The sequence below is a fragment of the Aotus nancymaae genome, unplaced genomic scaffold, assembly GCF_030222135.1.
Source record: "Aotus nancymaae isolate 86718 unplaced genomic scaffold, 86718_ANA_hifiasm-v0.15.2.pri h1tg000059l, whole genome shotgun sequence".
In the NCBI taxonomy this organism is placed as follows: Eukaryota; Metazoa; Chordata; class Mammalia; order Primates; family Aotidae; genus Aotus; species Aotus nancymaae.
In genome coordinates, this window is record NW_026988473.1 from 39,787,521 (window position 1) to 39,806,854 (window position 19,334).

The window sequence follows — 19,334 nt, forward strand, 5'->3', positions numbered from 1 at the left end:
AAGGAAAGGGAAGGGGAAGGGGAAAGGGCCAAAGAGAAACAGAGAGAAGGGCTAGATCATATAAGGACTGTTACCTACAACAAGGAGCTTGGATGTTATTCTGAGATATAATTGGAGGGTTTTAAGGTTTATGTTTAAAGGCAGAAATTAAATTTCAGAGGACCTCTAAGTTGGTGTTTCTCTGGCCAGGAATTTAGAAAGTGGTCTGGGGAATGTGCCCTTCACCAGATGCAAGAAGAAGGAAGCACCCTGTTGCCCAAGTGCCTTTCACAGGGCTGGACAGATGGCGGAGAGGCTCTGAACTCAGGACCTGATTAATTATCTAATAAGTTGGTGCACGATCAATACTTTGTGTGCAATGACCTCAGAGCAATTTGTGTGCAATGACCTCAGAGCAATATGCACATCTGGGGATAGCATGAGATGACGGATGACATGCAAGCCAAGGAAACTTTCTAAAAAGACAGTGGTTGACTGAATTATTGGCTTCAAATCTTTATCCCTCTCATATCCACAGCCTTTGTTGTATGTCTTTGCAGTTCCTTCCACTAGAATGGGAGCAAATCTCCCCATCTCTTGACTTTGAGGCCAGTCATGTAACTTGTTTTGGCCATTGGGATGTTAGTGGCATTATGCAAGAAGAGGCTTGAATATGCTTGTGTGGTGGGGTTGGTTCTCTTCTACTTCTACATCATGATGAGAAGAACATGGCCCTGCTAGCCCACTGGTCCAAGGAGACCTAGACATGTGGAGCTGGCAGCCTACCTGAGTTTGAAACCAAGCCCAGCCAAATGCAGCCTAGATGAGCCAGCACCAAACACAACTTATAGATATGTAAACTAAAATCACATATCACAAACTCAGTGCTTCAAGCCACTGAGTTTTGGGTTGTTTGTTACACAGAATTATTATGGCAATATTGACTGATACAGGGACTATAAGACCTTCTAATGATAGCATTCTTAAGACGTTCAAATCTCCCAGACCAAGGGCCCTGCAATTAACTGGACAAACCTAAAAAGCATCCAAATAAACTCTGTAGAACTATCAGAACACCCTAATGGTGTCCTTGAATCCTCACCCCCCAAATGAGAACATAATTCCCTCAATCCAGAAAGTATTGTGGAAACAACACTAAACTGAGAGCCAGTTTCAGTCCAGTCTCTTCCCTCTACTAACTCTGTGCCCTTAAAGATATCACTCACGTATCAGAGCCTCGGTTTCCTCATCCATAAAATAGGAATGTTAATATCTGTCTCCCTGAAGCAATTGCTGAAGCAGAGACTTCAGAACTCCAATACTCCATATCAGCACTAACACGGGTGTCTTCATATACTTCATGCTATAGAAAATACCATGGTTTGGGTTACCATGTGTAAAAAGATACTGGTACCTGTTACAACAGACTCATGAGGTCTCAGGGGAAACTATATTCATACTTCAACAGCTCAATCTGGCACGTAGGTGGTACCCAGCTAGGGGCTATTTAATCTGTCTTTAATAAGACCAGTTCTCCAGACCACTCCAGCTCCCTGGTCCTCAACTCCACTGGAATCATACAAAAGATACAGATGGCCCCTTTCCTCCCAACCCCTCTCCACACCCAACTGACCTAGAAGGGCCTCTCACCCTAGGTTTGCTTGTAAAATCCATTTATGAAACCTATATTCACTCCCCAGCTCCCCGCCCACAACTCAAAAGCGAAGGAGCTTCTCTGGCTTTAAGTGTATTGCTTGTATTATGAAAACAGCTCATAAAAACAATACAACAAAAAAGAAATCAATTAGCCTTCTGGATACAGTTTTCTTATCTCCCTTTAATTGGTCCCCATCAGGATGAAAATGTCTCCTGCCCATAGTAGGATGTGTAAAGGATAGCACTTTGCACACTGCCTAGGGAATCTGAAAGCCTATTAATAAGGCAGCATTTACATGGGCTCTCCTAAACTTTATGTAGTGTGAGTGTTGTTGGTCTCATTAAAAAAAAAAAAAAAAATTAATGTTTCTGCTTCTTGTCCAAGCATGGAGCTCCTGCCCTTTTCTAGGAAACTCTGTTGAAGTTTTCTACTTTGGACATAATGGCTCTACAAATGGCTGAAATTGGGAATTACAATTAAGCAAGAGAAAAAGCTCCTGGGGAAGAAATATTTTTAAAACCTGGAAGGAAGCATGTCAATGTCACAGAGTCACTTGAGGCCTGACTCTGAGATTCAGAACCTCCACTCTTAACAAAGATACCTGTTGCTGCTGCTAATGGCTGCTCCTCACCCCCACCCAGGGAACGCTCAGGCTCACAGCCCACTCAGTTCACCTTTGGGGTCCCAGACATAGGCTTCCAGGCAAATCCTCCTGGGTCTGGCTGACTTTAAATTTCCTCCCGCTCCTTGTCCATGGTGAACGTTGTCTGTTTTCCTCTGGACCATGCAGACTAAAATAATGCTAGAATGATGCTCCAAGAGCTCATTTAACCATGGAATTTTACAACCACTTAATCAGATTTGGACCCCTGGGGACCTACAAAGGTCCTTAATACCCCAAAAGCAATTTTCTTGAAGAATATGCTCTACGCCTGTTCCAAGCTGGCCAATATATTACATGATCCTTGGAGGCTGGGGGCTCATGTTCACAACTCCATTATTCAATTCATAATTAATGATACACCAGAGAGTTCCTTCAAAAGTAAAATCTCTTGGCTGGGTGCAGTGGCTCACACCTGTAATCTCAGCACTTTGGGAGGCCAAGGCGGGCAGATCATCTGAGTTCGGGAGTTTGAGACCAGTCTGACCAACATAGAGAAACCCCATCTCTTCTAAAAATATAAAATTAGCTGGGCATGGTGGCTCATGCCTGTAATCCCACCTACTCCAGAGGCTGAGGCAGGAGAATCGCTTGAACCCAGGAGGCAGAGGTTGCAGTGAGCCAAGATTGTGCCATTGCACTCCAGCCTGGGGAACAACAGCCAAACTCCTCAAAAAAAAAAAAAAAAAAAGAAAGAAAGAAAGAAAATCTGTCCTTTCCAGCAGGTGGCAGCAAAAAACATTCACTTGGTCAGTAGGGGCTTTGTACTCCCTTTACTCTCTACCCTGGTGACCAAAACAAACCGGAAAACAATGGGAGAATAATTATTGAGTTTTCAATTATTCACACTGCCAAAGCATTGGAGAAAACTCACAGAGATAATGTGTTATTACTTCAATTATTGTAGCCTTTTAAATTTTCATTACTAGTGATGTACCTGAAAAATCTCTGAATTATTTCTCAACCAGAAATAACAAAAACTGGAGAATGGCACCTCCCATCTTGACTCCGCTTTGCACTCTTAAAACAAGTTCTCTGAACAAGGCAGACTTAAGCAACTCCTTATGACCCCTATCATTAGATCTTTTCATATGCAACTGTTTCTGCACGGCAGTCTTGCTTTAATTAAAATGTGCCTGATATCATCTACTCAGTTCTATTAAAAGGCGGTGATACCTGAGCAGCGCACTAAGTGAACCACATGTTTATTTCATCTAGGACTGTTAACAGCCCAGACAACAATTGTCTCACTTGACAAAGAAACTTTTCATGCAGCTGTCTGGATCCTGATAAACTAATCACAAGTTAGCCTTTGTTACCTAAGAAGAGGGTGAATGGATGATATGGAAATGGTGACACCTGGACAAAATCAAAGGGGCTGCCCCCAGAAAGCTACTGCTTATACCCTCTCCAGCTACAAGATATTTTAAGTGTACAAATTGAGAGGTAATCCCCCCCACCCCCTCGTCTCTCTGATTCTTCTGATAATGTGTGTAGAAGAAATATGTGGCGTCTAGTGTTCAAGTAGTGCCAAGGGGCACTGAAAACCCAAGCTCCCTAGGCAACAGCCACAATCAACATGCCAGATCCTTCCATGCTTCCCTGCCTTTGCTCAACCTTCTCCCTCTTCCTAGAATGCCTTCCCACTTTGTCTACCTGGAAAACTCCCTACAAAGCCTTGAAGGCACAACTCTCAAATCCATAACCACCACTCCTCCCCAGAATTAATTCAAACTGTCCCTCCTCCATATTTCCTTAATACAAACTTATACTCCTACCTCTCCATCACCCCCCATCAATCTGTAAAATTAAAATGCCTGCCAGTTTCTATCTAGATTCCCAGCTATGCTGTAAGTTCCTAGAAGTTAAGGACTAAGCCATTTTCTGTTTGCATAAGAAATCCTGGCACCCAGCAAGACACCGTTTGCTGAATGAATAAAAGCATGAATGAATTTTCCCCTACAACCAAATTTTTACAAGATTTAAAGGGGACTGGTTGTGGAAAAAGGGAAAATATCTTGTTCTTAAAGATCCCGTCCACAAGCAATGAACCCTGAAAAATGTTCCATTCCGTGGATTGGAATGGAAAGTACCAAAAGTACCGTGATAAGGGTACTTTGGCGACTTTTTAAAGGAGTAATGAGAACAAAGAATTTATGCATATTCCGTAGTGATGTGCACTTAGGGATGTGAACTGACTAACGAGTTGCCCCCTCCCTATCTAGTTTGTCCCTGTCTGCGGTTCCTCTTTAAGATGTCCACGAGCACCAGACTCCCGTGCTCAGGGCCGGCAGCCCACACTCCGCACTAACTAGCCTTGCCTGTCCTTATCTTCCTGGGATTCGCGCAATCCTTCAGCATGTTCTGGTTTTAAAAGACTAACCCGTCCTGACGGGCCTGAACTCAAGAAGCAACTATTCTAAGCTAGACTGAGCCTTGGCGTCTCCGCAGCCTGTGAAGCTCAGATAGATGTAAGGAACGAAATGGGAGGTTTCTTTTGTCCCTGGAGAAATCCATACTCAACGTTCTTAAGCAGACGAAAGCCGCTGCCTGCTCAGTCCTGGGGAAGTGGGAAGGGCCCTCTCAGCTTCTAGACGCCAAATCTTCCAGCGGGCTAACTGCCAAAGAGGGGCGCCTGGGCGCAAGTGGAGGGAACTTTTGGGCCGAACAACCAAGGGCAGACGCCCCTCCTCAGCCCTCTCCGCTCTTTGGCCTAGAGAGAAAGCCACGCCTCTAGAGAAGGAAATAAGGGTGGTAAAGGGGGGAGAATAAAGGAGAGAGAATAACCACACAGATGCTAGGGTGCGAAGTCGGCAGTGCGTACTGAGGATGGCCGGGTAGGACTGCAAACCGCCGACACTCCCCCCAATTGACAGGCCCTATTTTTGCCAATTTCCTACCACATCGCATCCCACCTCACCTCACCCCACCCCAGTCTCCCCGCGTCTACTACTAGCTCTTCGAAGAAAGCGGCTGGAAGCCTGTCTCCGAACCCCAGGGGACTTGTGGGCAAGGGAGCTGGTGGAAGCAGAAGGAGGAAGACGCGCTGAGAGTCCTCACAACTGCGTCTCCGGAGGCAGAACCAAGTGGGGACTTCAGATAATCACGCATCATCCTTGTTCCCCCTCCCCACACCAACCCTGCGATTATAGCAAGAGAAAACTGGTTTCAGCTTGAGAAAATTTCCCCAGATTGTCTCCACTGCTCTATTTCCCCAAATAATTGTTCGCCCAGCTCCTGCGAGCCAAGAGGGTCGGAGAAGAATACTCCTGGAGTTCTCGGGGGTAGTCAGGAAGGGACAGGAGGAGATCGCCGGATCCCAGGGTTCTCCCGCAGCACTCTCCCCTCGCCGCGCCGCGCCGCGCCCTCCCGGCCCGGGCCGCGCCCGCCAGCCGGAAGCGCTCCCTCTGCGGGCGCGACTCCCGCAGCTACCCCTTCCCAGCCTGGCCGGGGGTGGCGAGAGCAGTTTCCACAGCGCCTTTCAAGTTTGGGGACCTGGGGCTCGCAGGCCCGCCCTGCTGCGGGTTTCGACTCCCTGGGGCCGGAAAGCTGGTTACTAGCTGCAAGAGGGTGCGCCCGCTCGGCCGCGCCCCTCACTCCAGCGTCCCCGAGGCCGCGTCCCCCGAGAAGGGGCACTCAGCGGGGACACCTTCAAGCCCGTGAGTCCCGCTTCTCACCCTGTCGCTCCGAGCAGGGCAAAGAGCCCCCCAGGAAGCTGTCCACGCTACTGCCGTTCCCCAGACCAGCGCAGAGCTCGGCTCCAGGTCTCCCCACGCCGCTGTGGGATCTGGGCGAAGCAGCGGGGCTCCCCCATTTCCCGGATCCCTCTCACCGCCCCAGTACTGCTTACCTGTCCGGGCCGTGCACACACAGAACCACACAACTAAAATCACATCCATCGGCATCGCTCCCGAGGGTCCCCGCCTAGCAGGGCGCACCGAAGCTAAGTGGAAACAAATGCGCCTGGATCCTGAGGCGCGCCGGGCTCGGAGCCGCCAAACTTGCTAGCGGGCGGCGGGGGAGGTGGCTACGCAGCGCCGGGTGCTGCGCTCCGGGACGCGCCCGCTAAGGCAGCCCCGGCCGCCCCGCCCCCAGCCCGCCCCCCAACGCGGGCGGCGGCGGCGCGGGGCTCGGGACCCGGCACCCGCTGCGGCTGCGTTCGCCTGGGAACCGGGGCAGGAGCGCGGGCTTGGCTACTCTGGCTGGTTGCGCTCCTCACTGGGGGCCGGTTCAGTTCTCCTCTTTCGCCCGCGGAACTGCGAGGATTTGGACTGCTGGCGCGGCAGCCGCTACCACCCGGAGCACCGAAGTCGGAGTCCCGGGACCTGCGGCCGAAAGGAGGGAGCGCGAGGTGCACGGCGCCCCCACGGCTTCACGCGCTCCAGCCCCGCCGAGCCGCCGTCGCCGCGGTTGCGGTCTCCGCTTCCGCACCGCGGTGGGGGCTGCCGAAGTTGCCACAGTTCATCCCCACAGAGTGGAAAAGCCGCCGAGCCCTCGCGGGTGGGTAATTTTCCTCAGGGGAACCCAGACGGAGGCGGCGCCACCGAGCGCGTACGGCCCCCCTCGGAAAACAGTTACTTGGGATTCGCTCTGTCAACTGGGTGGGGAGGGACCTGAGGGAGATGATGGCTGAATCCCCGTTCACCACCTGTACCTTCTGTCTCCGCTCTCCTGGTGAACCCCTATGACTGAATACCCTCTTTGGGAGTGCAGGAAGAGGGCGCTGAAGTGGGGTGCAGAAAAGGGGTCCTCTAGGCAGAGCGAGCTGTGGTTGGGGTTTGGGAAGTCTATTTGCAAACCTTCTCATTCTGCAGGGCAGATGCTGCCACATAGGGGTAATCCCTGACCATCTTTTTTTTTTTTTTTTTTGCTTGATTTTCTTAATGGTATTATCAAAAGCCCACTCTTCTTTCATAGTCACATTTTGGCCTCATTTGCAATTTCTCCGGGACCTCCACCTTCTTTTCCCTCCCCCACCACCACACCTGATTCTCTGGGGAGAAAAACCGGGCTTTGTTTCTACTTGTGGGCAAGAAGAGAATGCGTCCTCTCCCCTCTATGCGACCGTTTCAGGACCTGACCTTCCCTATGAGGATCCCCTAGGTTTGAGACTTCTGTCCCACTTCCTATTTGTCCCACTAACATCTAGGAATGTTATTTTTAACTGAATATGTAAAGTCATGAAATCTGAAATGACAGCCTCTGATTTATGCCAAATGAGCCCCATATAATTTAAAGTTACCTGGCTTGCTCAGTCTTCCCAGTCTCTCTGAACCCCTGCCCCACCTCACCACCACTATCCCTTTGGTATTCACAACAGGGATTGCAGATGAGTCCGAGGAAACCTCAGAACAGTCTTCCCTCATTTCCTGGAAACCAATTCCAACGTTTCAGAATCCTCTTCACTAATAAGAATGTGCCCTTCTCACTTCTTGCACCCACTTTCACTTCGTATATCCTTAACCCCTACACAACTTTGACCCCTACACAACTTTGACCCCAGGATTCCAGTGAAATTCACAAAATTAGCAGCGCAGCTTATAAAGAGAGAAGGTTTCACTAACATGCTCTTTTGGTCTCTGCCCTATTTTTCTGGATATTTCTTTGTGCAAGCCACTGTCCCACTTGGCTCTTTATGTTGTGGTCCTTTGGCAGATGAAAAAGTGAACAAGCAGGTAAATTCCAACTCAAGAAGACTGCTGTGCAATCCAGAAGCTGAGCTGAATGATTAAGAGGTAAACTGATGTCAGCTGACTCCAACTCAGATTCAACTAAGGCCCAATGGAAATCTGTCTGCCTTGACTCTGTATTTTCATTAATGGAGTCCACATGTTTTTTCTTCCACCTGGAGCGTGTTGCATTTAAAGCTAACATTAAAATGACACATCTTGAAGAAAATAGGATTTCCCAAGTCTTTTTGGCTTTTGTGGACAAGGACACCATACTTCATGTTGTATTGTCAGAGCCATTTCCTGTCTCTCCTCTGCATTCTTTAAGTACACCTTAGCAGGAACAGCCTTGAGTGCTTTGGACTGCTGTTTACAAGGTCCTTTTATTGATTTCAGAAAGCCCAGAATCCTTAAAAGTACAGTGACCCCAGCAAGGGGAAAAGGTGGTGTGGGTAAGATCTTCGGAGGTCTCTATCTTTAAAGTCTTTGTGTAATTAGCTAGTCCTGTGGAATGGGACTTTTAGCTTGTTCCATTAAAAAATAAGGCAAGACATATGTTCTGTCATAGCTTTGCAGCATAACATCTATTAACAGTAACAAGAGTTAACCTCAACAAGGTCATAAAGCTTTCTTAGATAACTAAGTACTGCAATCTCCTCCTATAAGTACAATCCTTAAATGAGGGATTTTGAGTGTGTAGGCCTGTTAAGCTAAGGTTACCTTCATAGAATGGGCCCACCAAGTTTCTGTAGTGACAATGAAGCTACACATGGCTATGTATATACTTGATGGTGGGATGTTACAGTGAGACCTGTGCTCGGTGGAAGCCCCATTGAAACATCTTACCTGATGCCAAATCCCAAGTCCTCCCTCCCCTTCAGTATGGCCTCTTCTTCCTGACCTCTAAGTTGGAGAGCCCCAGGACTCACTCCTCAGCCTTTCCCTTCCAGCCACACTCCCTCCTCCCTCCCTGTTAAGCTCATCCCACCTCACGAATTTAGATAATATCTATACATGGATGACTCTCAAATATGCATCTCTATCCCCAGCCTCTATTTTGAACCCCAGGCTTACATATCTACCTGCCTATTAGACATCTTGAATATAGTATGGTCACATCATCAAAATTAAAAACATTTGTATTTCAAAGGACACCATCACTGAAGTAAAAACACAACGCATGAAATAAAAAAGTAGTTTTGTAAGACATATCTGATTGGAACTTGTATCTACTAAAAAACTATTACAACTAAATAATATAAGACAATAAAAGGCCCAGTTTGCAAATGGGCAAAGGATCTGAATAGATATTACCCCAAGGTATATATACAAGTGGCCAATAAACACATGAGAAAATGTTCAACATCATTAGCCATCTGGAAAATGCAAAACTACAATGAGATACTGCTTCATACCCGCTAGGATGGCTAAAATAAAATAGATAATAAATGTTGGTGAGGATATGGAGAAATTAGAACTCTCATATACTGCTAGTTAGAATGTAAAATGTTCTTTAAACAGTTGAACATAGAGTTGCCGTATGATACAGCAATTCTATCCCTAGATAGTCACACAAGGTAAATGAAAACATATGTCTATATACTAACTTGTACATAAATGTTTAGAGCATTATTCAAAATAGCCAAAAAGTAGAAACCAAATGTCCATTGACAAATAAGTGGATAAATAAAATGTGGTATGCCTATATAATGGAATATTATTCAGCAATAAAAAGAAATGAAGCATTCACATACTACAACGTTGACAAACCTTGAAAATATCATGCTAAGTGAAAGAAGTCGGTCACAAAGGACCATATATTATACAATTTCATTTCTATGAAAAGTTAGGAATAAGCAAATCTATAGAGACAAAACATCTGATTAGTGGTTGTCTATGGCTTGGGGTTAGGGAGGGAGGATTAGGGATAATGGCTAAAAATGCAGGGGCTATTTTTGGGGTAATGTAAAGGCTCTAAATTTGATTGTGGTGATAGATGTAAAACTCTCACAGATATTCATAATATGGTAAAAACCAATGAATTGTATACTTTAAATGGGTGGATTGTATGGCATGTGAATTATATCTCAAAGCTTTTTAAAAATATTTTAATGATCATGACAAAAAAATTGCTATATGGCCAAATGAGGACTTTTGAAATTTCCCTTCTCTTAAATTTCTTACTGCTGACTTCTAAGGACATGGCATGAGCCTTCACCAAGTGCTCCAACTAATTAACTCAGGGTCATCCTTGACTTTCCCTGTGCCCCCACACACAAAGCATCAAGCCCTGTCAGTATACCTTAAAGAAATAATCCCAAATCAAATTTCCCTTCTCACCAGGTCTCCTTCTCCCACCTTCCTCCAACCCATCATTATCTCTTCCATAGGCTACAGCTGTAGTCTCAATGCTGCTCTCTGCCTCTGTTCTTTCCCTGTGTAATTCAGTCACCCCTGCCTTCAGTAATCATAGTCTGTTGTGTAATATGTATCAGATCACACTTTCTTGCTTAAAATTCCTCTTGGAGTTTTCCATCATATTTTAGAAAAATCCAAACATCTTATGTCATCCCTGCTTCTCTTCCCAGGTCCCTCTCTCCGCTTTCTCCCCCTCACTCACTCCATTCCAGGTGGGCTTTCTTGTTCCTTAAACATTCCAAGTTCATACCATCCTCATGGTCTTTGCACTTGCTGTCCCCTCTACCTGGAAGGTTCACTTTTAACATGACTCAAATCTAGTCACATGTCAGCCCTTTGGGGAGAACTTGCCTAAAGAATCTTGTTCTCACTTTACTCCCAAATTTCTCTGCCTTCTTACCATGCTTTATTTTTTAGAGTGCTCATTATTTTCTAAAATAATATTATTTATATGTTTTAGATATTTTTTAGAATGCTTGTCTAAAATATGATTTCTTTGTTATCATATTGTCTAAAATAATGTGATTTATATACTTATTTGTTCTCTGTCTCCTCCAATATAATGCAAGCTTCTTAAGAATAGGAATTTTGTCATTCTCGTTCACTAATGTATTTTTCCACCTAGAACAGTGCCTAGCACATTTTAGGAGTGCCTAGCACATTTTGGCTACATTTCTTAAGTGTAACTATGAGTGGTTACTGCTCAAAGTACTGTCCAAGGATTAACTCATTTATTCTTAAAAAACAACCAAATTAGGTAGGTAGCATTATTATACCCATCTTAGGAATGTGGAAGGTGAGCCATTGACCAAGTAAGTGACTGAGTGAGACCCAAGTCCAGGCCATATGAACTTTACTGTTTCTCTTGGGATGAAGCCTGTGAAGTCAGTTTCATAACAGCCCAATTCCCTTCCTGAGTTCTGAACCACTTGAGAAACAAGATAACAACAGTTAGTAGGAGGCTAAAGCATCACTTTTATTAATGTAGAGACAGTGCTGGAAGAGTGTAGCCTGTATGAAAGCCAAAACAGACTGGCCATCTGCCCTGCCTCCAGGCTAGACCTTGCCACAGCCATGTGCTGTCACTGATCTGGATGAAAAGAGAAAGCTAAAGAGACCTCATTGAGAAATGAGGACCAACGGCTGGCACCTTCCTCCACAAGGGATAGGAGAATAGGGAGTGGAATAAAAGGCCAAGAGTGTTCATTTTATTTCCTATATCAGTAAAGATTCTATCTGGCTTCATGTAACAGGGAAATTCCCAAACAATAGTAACTTAAATAACTTAGGTATTTAATACTCTCTTCAATAAAAGAATTCTAGAGTTGGAGAGTCTACCATCCCTAGAATGTAGTCCTTGTCCTCATGGTTCAGTATAGCTGCTGGTACTCCAGCCATTATATCCACATTCCAGACAGCAAAATTTGGAAGAGAATGAAGAGAAGAGCATACCTAGGAGTCCCATGTGTTATTTCTATATATATTTGGGCAGAACCTAGTCAAAGGGCCACTCCGTATGTATCTGTTAGCTGTTGCTGCATAACAAACAACTACAAAATTTCAGTGTCATACAACACTAAACACATATCTGCAGGTTGGCTAGGGTTCAGTTCATCCATGCTGGCCTCAGACAGACAGCCCTGCTTCAGGTTACAGTGGCTGGGCTGATTCCATTTCTCACTGCAGATCTGTATTTCAGTTGAGTGACTGTCCCATGTACCTTTCATATTCTTTGGGTTGATGGGCTAGCCAGATCTGTTCTTCATGGCCCAAAGAGACACCAAAGAGCAGACAGAAATAGGTGAGGCCTCTTAAGGTCTAGACTCAAAACTGGCACACTGCCACGTCTGTTCACATGCTATTAGCCAAAGCACAGATGAATTACCAAGCCCCAAAGCAAGGGCGAGACATATAGTCCACCCACGATGAGGACATAGCAAGGGTGGTAAGGGCAGAGGGGGTGGTAAATAAGTGAAGCCAGGTCAATCTGCCATACTTGGCTGCAAGGGAACCAGGAAATGTCATGCTTTGGCTGGGTGGCAACAAGCCTGGCTAAAGTCAGAGGTTTTACTAAAAAAGGGAAGAACAGAAATTCAAAGGCAGTTATCAGTTTCTCCCCCACACTCCCTCACGTTGTACCAACTTCATAAAATTTCAGTACTGGCCTAGTGCAAGTTCCCTGTCATTTTTGTCCTCACCTCAAGCCTATGTATAGAAATAAGAAGCACTCACAAGAAGGCAAAAAAAAAAAAGAGGTTCACAGTGAGATTGTCATGGGCCTGTGCTTAACAGCAATCTCCACTTTTGAGTAGGTGAGACAGAGGGATTTTTTTAAAAAACATGGTTTATCTCAAAGCCCTAAACCCAGAAAGATCAAATTCATACAACCTTAGCAGGTAAGACCCAAACCTCTCTCTGTGCACCTCTCCTGAACACCAGCAGTGAGTGCCAGGTGATGGAGGTGACCGGAAGCCTGGAGGCAAATTGTGCAAGTGAATATGTTGCATAATTGCAGAATGCCTCTGCCTCTGTTTCCTGATTGAAACAAGAAGGCAAGAGAAATCAAGTTATGGAATAAAAATACCTGGGCTATCCTGAGGCCCCTGAGCCCACATCCAAGACCCTCACATACCCCAGCATCTCCCGTGGACTCCCAGACTTTGCTATGATCCAGCAACTCACATGACAAATCCTGGGAGAAGAGTCACCAGGCTGGTGCTCCAGTCTCACTGCTGTATCTGTTCCTATTGGTTGCTGTCATCTCCAAGCTGATTGCTCAAATTTTTAAACATAAAAATTTTTTTTTTTTTTGACTGAGTTTCGCTCTTGTTACCCAGGCTGGAGTGCAATGGCATGATCTTGGCTCACCGCAACCTCCGCCTCCTGGGTTCAGGCAATTCTCCTGCCTCAGCCTCCTGAGTAGCTGGGATTACAGGCACGTGCCACCATGCCCAGCTAATTTTTTGTATTTTTAGTAGAGACAGGGTTTCACCATAAACATAAAATTTAATGGTGCCAGTCTTAGGAGTCAGAAAGGAGATGCTCTTCCAAAAGACCCTGAGATGTGTGACCTAGTGTCCTGAAATCCACTCCAGAAATTTCAGGATTTCAGAAAGCTGATTTCTTACCTACTCCAATCCATCCTCAACACTGCAACTGGGTTAGTTTTCCAGACATACAGATCTGACTCTAACAGTAAATATCCAACACTTAGGTGGAGTGTTACTGATTTTTTCTTTTTTTTTTTTTCTTTTTTAAAAATCAACTCCCAAGTACTTGGAAGGATGTTACTTTTATAAAACAATTTTAGCTACAAAATTTAATTCTCATAGCAACTATGTGAGATGGGTATAATTATTCCAATTTTACAAATAAGAGCATTGAAATTGCATTATTAAGGGAAAGAACTGGCACTTGAACCCAGGCCAATGCTCTCTCTCTGGACAATGGCTGCCTCTGCTAGAAGATCTCTCTCCACTATTCAGTAACCTTTGATGACTCCCTGTGGCCTGTCAGGTAATTGTCAGAACTCTTTATGTTGGCATGGAAGGTAGTTGACTATCAATCAGCATATACTACACTTTCCAAACTTAACCACCATTGACTCTTGCCTCTTATTCCCATGCTGTCATTCACTTGTATTCATTCATCTGGAAACTCTTTCTAATACCCTCCTGATGGTCAAAATTCTCCACCATGTACCAATGCCCCATTTCATGAAGCGCTGCCCATCCTCTTAACCAGAGAAATTTCCTCTTCTCCTCCTCAACATGTTCTTATCCTAAAGCCTTTTGTGGCACTTGGTACTTTCTACTGTGTTATGGCAATGGGAATTTGTATCTTAAATCCCTATTTGTTGCAAGTAGCCTGGAGGAGGAGATCTAGTCTTACATTTTCCTTGCACGTTATAGCACTGAGCTCTGTTCCTTGTATAGAACTAATATTCAATTTTTTAAAATGTATTTATTGAGTAGCTACTAGATGCCACAAACTCTCAGGTACTACACACATAAATAAGACATTGAGTATAGTGTGAAGATAAATAAGTGAATAATAATGAAAATGTGATTCTCTTTCAACGTTGATCCATACTATATTTCAGCCATTAGTTTCTCTTAATCCTACAAGTTTCTATGAGCAGAAGTGTCCTGGAAAAGAATGAGGATGAGTTAAATGATCTGCAATATCAAAACGATCATAAGATGGCCAGGCAAGGTGGCTCATGCCTGTAATCCCAGCGCTTTGGGAGGCCAAGGTAGGAGGAGTGCTTCAGGCCAGGCATTTCAGACCAGCCTGGGCAATATACTGAGACCCCCATCTCTACAAAAAATAAAAAATTAACTCTTAAGTTTCCCCTATTTCTCCTTATCCCCACTTAAGGAAAAAAATATTTGGAAAGGTTATAAAAAACATAACAGCATTTCTAATTGAAATTCCATTGTACTTGAGATCTGCTTTGAAATACTCTAGGCAAACAGTTTCAGGGTGAGGAGAGGGATCATGAAATAAACTTGGACATGAGTTGGTAATTGTTGAAAGTGTGTGATGTGGACATGGGAGTTTTTCTGTTCTCTCCAATTTTATGTATACCTGAAATTTTTCAAGATAAAAAGTTAGAAACATAAACACACGTACACACACACACACAATGATCAAAAGAATCTCAGGAAGGAGATAGAAGATGATGAGTCAGCACCAATCTCCGCAGAGTGCACTTCTTGCCCTTTCAGGAGCACCGTTGCTGGGAAGATAAGACATTACACTGAGTTTCATGTTCACCACGCTGTGTACCTGACAAAGTACAGTTTTAAGGCCAGTCCTGAATGTATTATATGGAGCTCTTATTACCATAGACTTTTCCCAGCCTGGAGCTTGACTGTAGGCTGCACACCTGTGCTCTTGGCATCTGGATTTCAGCATCAGCTTGTGAGGGCATTTCTTTCCCAGTGAGGCTAGCCTAGATCATCTCTGCAGCCTTCCAACACTGAAGCTGAAGATGGAGGCAGAGCATGAGTATGTTGTGCTCATTTGAGGAAGACAGAGTCAAGCCTCCGGGCTGACCTGATCAGACAGCAGAGAACATGACACCGGACCCTAGGGCCTCATCTCTGAATAGGGAACATGAGGTCTCCACCCACTCAAAAGGCGAGAAATGACATTTGTTTATTTGTTTTTTTAGAAATAGATTTTCCTTCTAGTATAATTTGAGTTCCTTAAGATTTGGGACTGTTTTACTCCATTTTGCCTGGGGCCTACCACAATGCAGGAACTACATAAAATGTTTGCTAATTTGAAATATAGTTGAAGACTGACAAAATGATCATTAAAACATGCATAATGTTTTAATTTGTCCAGTCTCTCTGTTCAGATCTCAGATCTACTCAGATTCTCTCTCTTTTTCTTCTTTCTCTTTCTCCTACTCTAATCTCTCTCCCCGCCATGAGAGTGATTAATAATTCAGCAAACAATAGTGTATTCTGATGGTTAAAAATATAATAATTGATATTTGTTTCTGCAGCAGCACAATATCTCGTTTTCCCAGGAGGGCAGTTTTCCATGGCTGTTCCAGGTTTTGCACAACAAAATAGATCAATCTTGGGGATACCTAAAGGCTGTTTATTAGGAAAGAAGGATGATGGGTAATGGCTTTGAACAGACACAATACTATAATCATTATGTTTTAAACACTGACATTTATTTAGGGTTTTGTGAATCATACATTATTAGGATAAATTCTAATTTATATCAGTATATAATAGGCAAATATATAATACAATAAATTGCATTTTTTACATAAATACAAAATTTGAGGTAGGGCCTCAAGAATAATGACTTCTTAAATGAACAATGTGCAGTATATAATATGTACTCTATAAGATATATATATATATATGACGCATCATTTGTAACATAATATATTTTCTTCATGTATAGTTAATGAAAAAATATAAGGACCTGATTAGGGAACATGTATTTATTCATGGGCAACAATACCCACAAAAGATGCCAGCATTTAGGACATTAGCCAAGTACACAATGTAAGAATTAACCTATATCTTTACTGGTCCATAATAAAGTGCATAAAAAGACGAACAAATGAGAGACAAAACAGTTTTTAGTCAATTACTAAAAATCATCCTAACAATAAAATACACCTATAAGGCAAATGGTTACCTGAAGATGTATTTAATCCACGGCAGGCAAGTCAACCCACTGCTTGCTTTTCAGAGGTGATGAATACCCAATCTGAAAACACTTTTTGGCTGCGGGCTGCTCAGAGGTGACCTGAGCAAAGACCGTATTTCAAAACTACTTGGCCTTTCTGGACAATTGAAGCAAAATCTGGGAAAGATGGGAAGCTCCCCTTTCACAAATCCTAGGGCCATTTTGTGGGGAAATGAGTATCAAAGCTGAATCACTCACACATTTGCTCCCAGCCTGGAAGTTTTCTGCATGACACCCAGTGTGAAAGAGAAGGAAATGCTCATCTGTTGGCATTGGCCTTTTGGTCCTGCAAAACACTCTGCCACACAGCACGTCCTCTCTCAAGTCATCTGCCTCCAAGAAGCATGTCACAACTCAAATCGAGGTGCAACAACAGCAGTGTGATCTTGCCATCTCACGTTACATTGAACAACAGTTACTGTGCCAGCCTCTGAGAAGAGGACAATGACCTACAGCCAAGGAACAAAGAGAAAAGAAAATCTTACTTTTAGGCATGGGAAAACCATGCTGACAGCAAAGGTGGACAGGAAGCACTGAGACACGCGAAGATAAGAAAACAAGAATGTAATCGAAGGAAAACTCAACTCCAATGCAACATTAACATAAAGACAACCCAAGTCCTATCCATTTAAACATAATCGTGTTAAACTCTTTTTAAAGTGCTGCTCACTGAAATATAAGTTGATTACATTTCTTACATATTAAAAACACATTGGAAATTTCAAAGACATTGAGGCCATCAAGATTTTGCATTGACCACAGACCTCATACAATACATAAATACAAAGGAAAAAGAAACAATAAAACAGAACTAGACACATTTGTACCTGACAAACACAGTCCTAAAGATAATAAGTTATTAATATGCAAGACAAACATTTGCATAAGATGTCACAACATCAATTGTTAAGAAATATACATTTTTTTCTCCTCTAAGGATATGACAGGGTTACTGTTTTTCACATATGGCTTTTTTTCTCTGAATGAGTTTCTGGCATTTGTTGATGTTATGAAATAATCTCACAAGTAGAAAATGCTCCACCATTCTACACAGTGAACCAATGGAAGTCTTTCCTCAGCTACTTGGTTTTTTCCCCAGTCTGAAGGGAAATTTTCGGGTGGCAGTTTCTAACAATGTTATTCATTTTATTTTTATTCATTTTCTTCTTCCAATTGACTGTACATTTTAATAGCATGGAAACAATCCATTAGACAAGCTAAATTTACAAGGTAACCATTTCCAGGTAAGTTTGGAACCTTTCACCTCAGAATGTCCCTTTAAAACAAAGGGAAAATTTGAAAACTATAGTGAAAGGTAGGGAGTGAGGAAGCTGCTAAGGGAGCAGCTACTGTGTCTTACCTGGACAAATCATAATTAACACAAATGCAAATGCCCCCAAATACAAAACATGCAGCTAGCAACAAGGTCTCCATTCTCACAATTAAGTCAACTTTCAGTTTGTACAAAACAAACCTGGCAGCATCTGTGGGAACCACCCCCCACCCCACCCCCTTTTAATCACAAAAGCAATGATTAGCAGAAATTGGGTCAGCATCCAGCATCAGACTCCAGTTTTAGCCAAGAGGCAAGAGAAAAGCCAAAAACCATTCATCCTGACACAAACATACCAGTCCCATGAGAGAATGCTAATTGATTTAAGCTCTTTTTCTCAACCTTCAAATTGGAAAGCCTGCAGATAATTTCCAGGCCTAAGTTATTCGTCTCAGCTCCTCTCACTTTACCAGGTATCAATTGGAGAGGATAATTTTGGGTACCATTATGTGACATCTGCTACAGTAATTGAGAGCATCTTATCAATATGGCTTTCTTGGAGAAACCTGTGTTCATGGCAGACAGATGAGGCCACAGCTCAGCTTCCTAAAGCTAAGTTTAGGGGAAGCTCAGGGTTTAGTCTCTGTGATAGACTCAAGCAAGTTCAAGCTTTGGGAGACAAGGCAGGGAAAGGAGGAGAAGGAGAGGGGAGAACAAATATACACTGCAGACAAAAGACATGAAAACCTAAAGTTCAAAACCCATCTTTGTTTCCTGTTCTAAAACCTTTCACAAGCTACTCTTAAAAACTTGAAGTTCATATTGATGTTGGCAAATGGCAATGATACTTGCCCTAGAAAAGGGAGAGCTCAGTAAAATACGTTAAGACTTTTTTTAACAAATGAAATCTTTTTTAAAGAAAACGTTACATCAAAGTGTGCTGTTGGGTTTCATTGCTGTTAAACAGGATGAAAATGTCACAACAATATACAAGATTTGAACTGAAAACTTTGCCTGAGACCCTGTACTACGAAGACAAATGAAGAAAATGATTGAAATGATCTCCCCTAAAGGAAACAATTTTAGGTTTAGATATTATTACTGTAAGGGAAAATAAAATCCCCAGACTACACTATACTAAACTCACCATTTCTACAGAATTCGTAAGATATTTATAAGGACGGAAAACACCACTACAAGTACACACTACATGAACACGTGTCACATTTTAAAAATTTCATATATGCATGTTCAGGATACAGAAGATAATAAAGGTTACACTTCACCAATTTCTGCAGACATATGATCTGCTCTCATTAGAGTGCAGTTAAGATGAGTACTGCGAATAGGGAACTCTTAAAATTGAATCAGCTAAATGTAGTCTTAAAAGCTATAGTCTTAATTGGCTCACTTGCTACTTACCTAAGCTGTATTTACCAGAAAGTTCTATAA

The 19,334-nt window shown here is 43.4% G+C and overlaps 1 protein-coding gene across 2 annotated transcripts in view; it reads right to left on the bottom strand.

Moving 5' to 3' along the window:
• NELL1 (neural EGFL like 1) overlaps positions 1-6,375 on the bottom strand; it is a 912,020-nt gene extending 905,645 nt beyond the window's left edge. The window contains exon 1 of one of the 2 annotated variants that reach the window (XM_012456483.2): positions 6,148-6,375. In XM_012456483.2, the coding sequence (XP_012311906.1) occupies positions 6,148-6,202 (55 nt within the window). In that variant the 5' untranslated portion in view covers positions 6,203-6,375. The remainder of the gene's footprint in view (positions 1-6,147) is intronic. The other variant, XM_012456482.2, reaches the window with a different exon arrangement.
• Between the last annotated feature and the right edge of the window lie 12,959 nt (positions 6,376-19,334).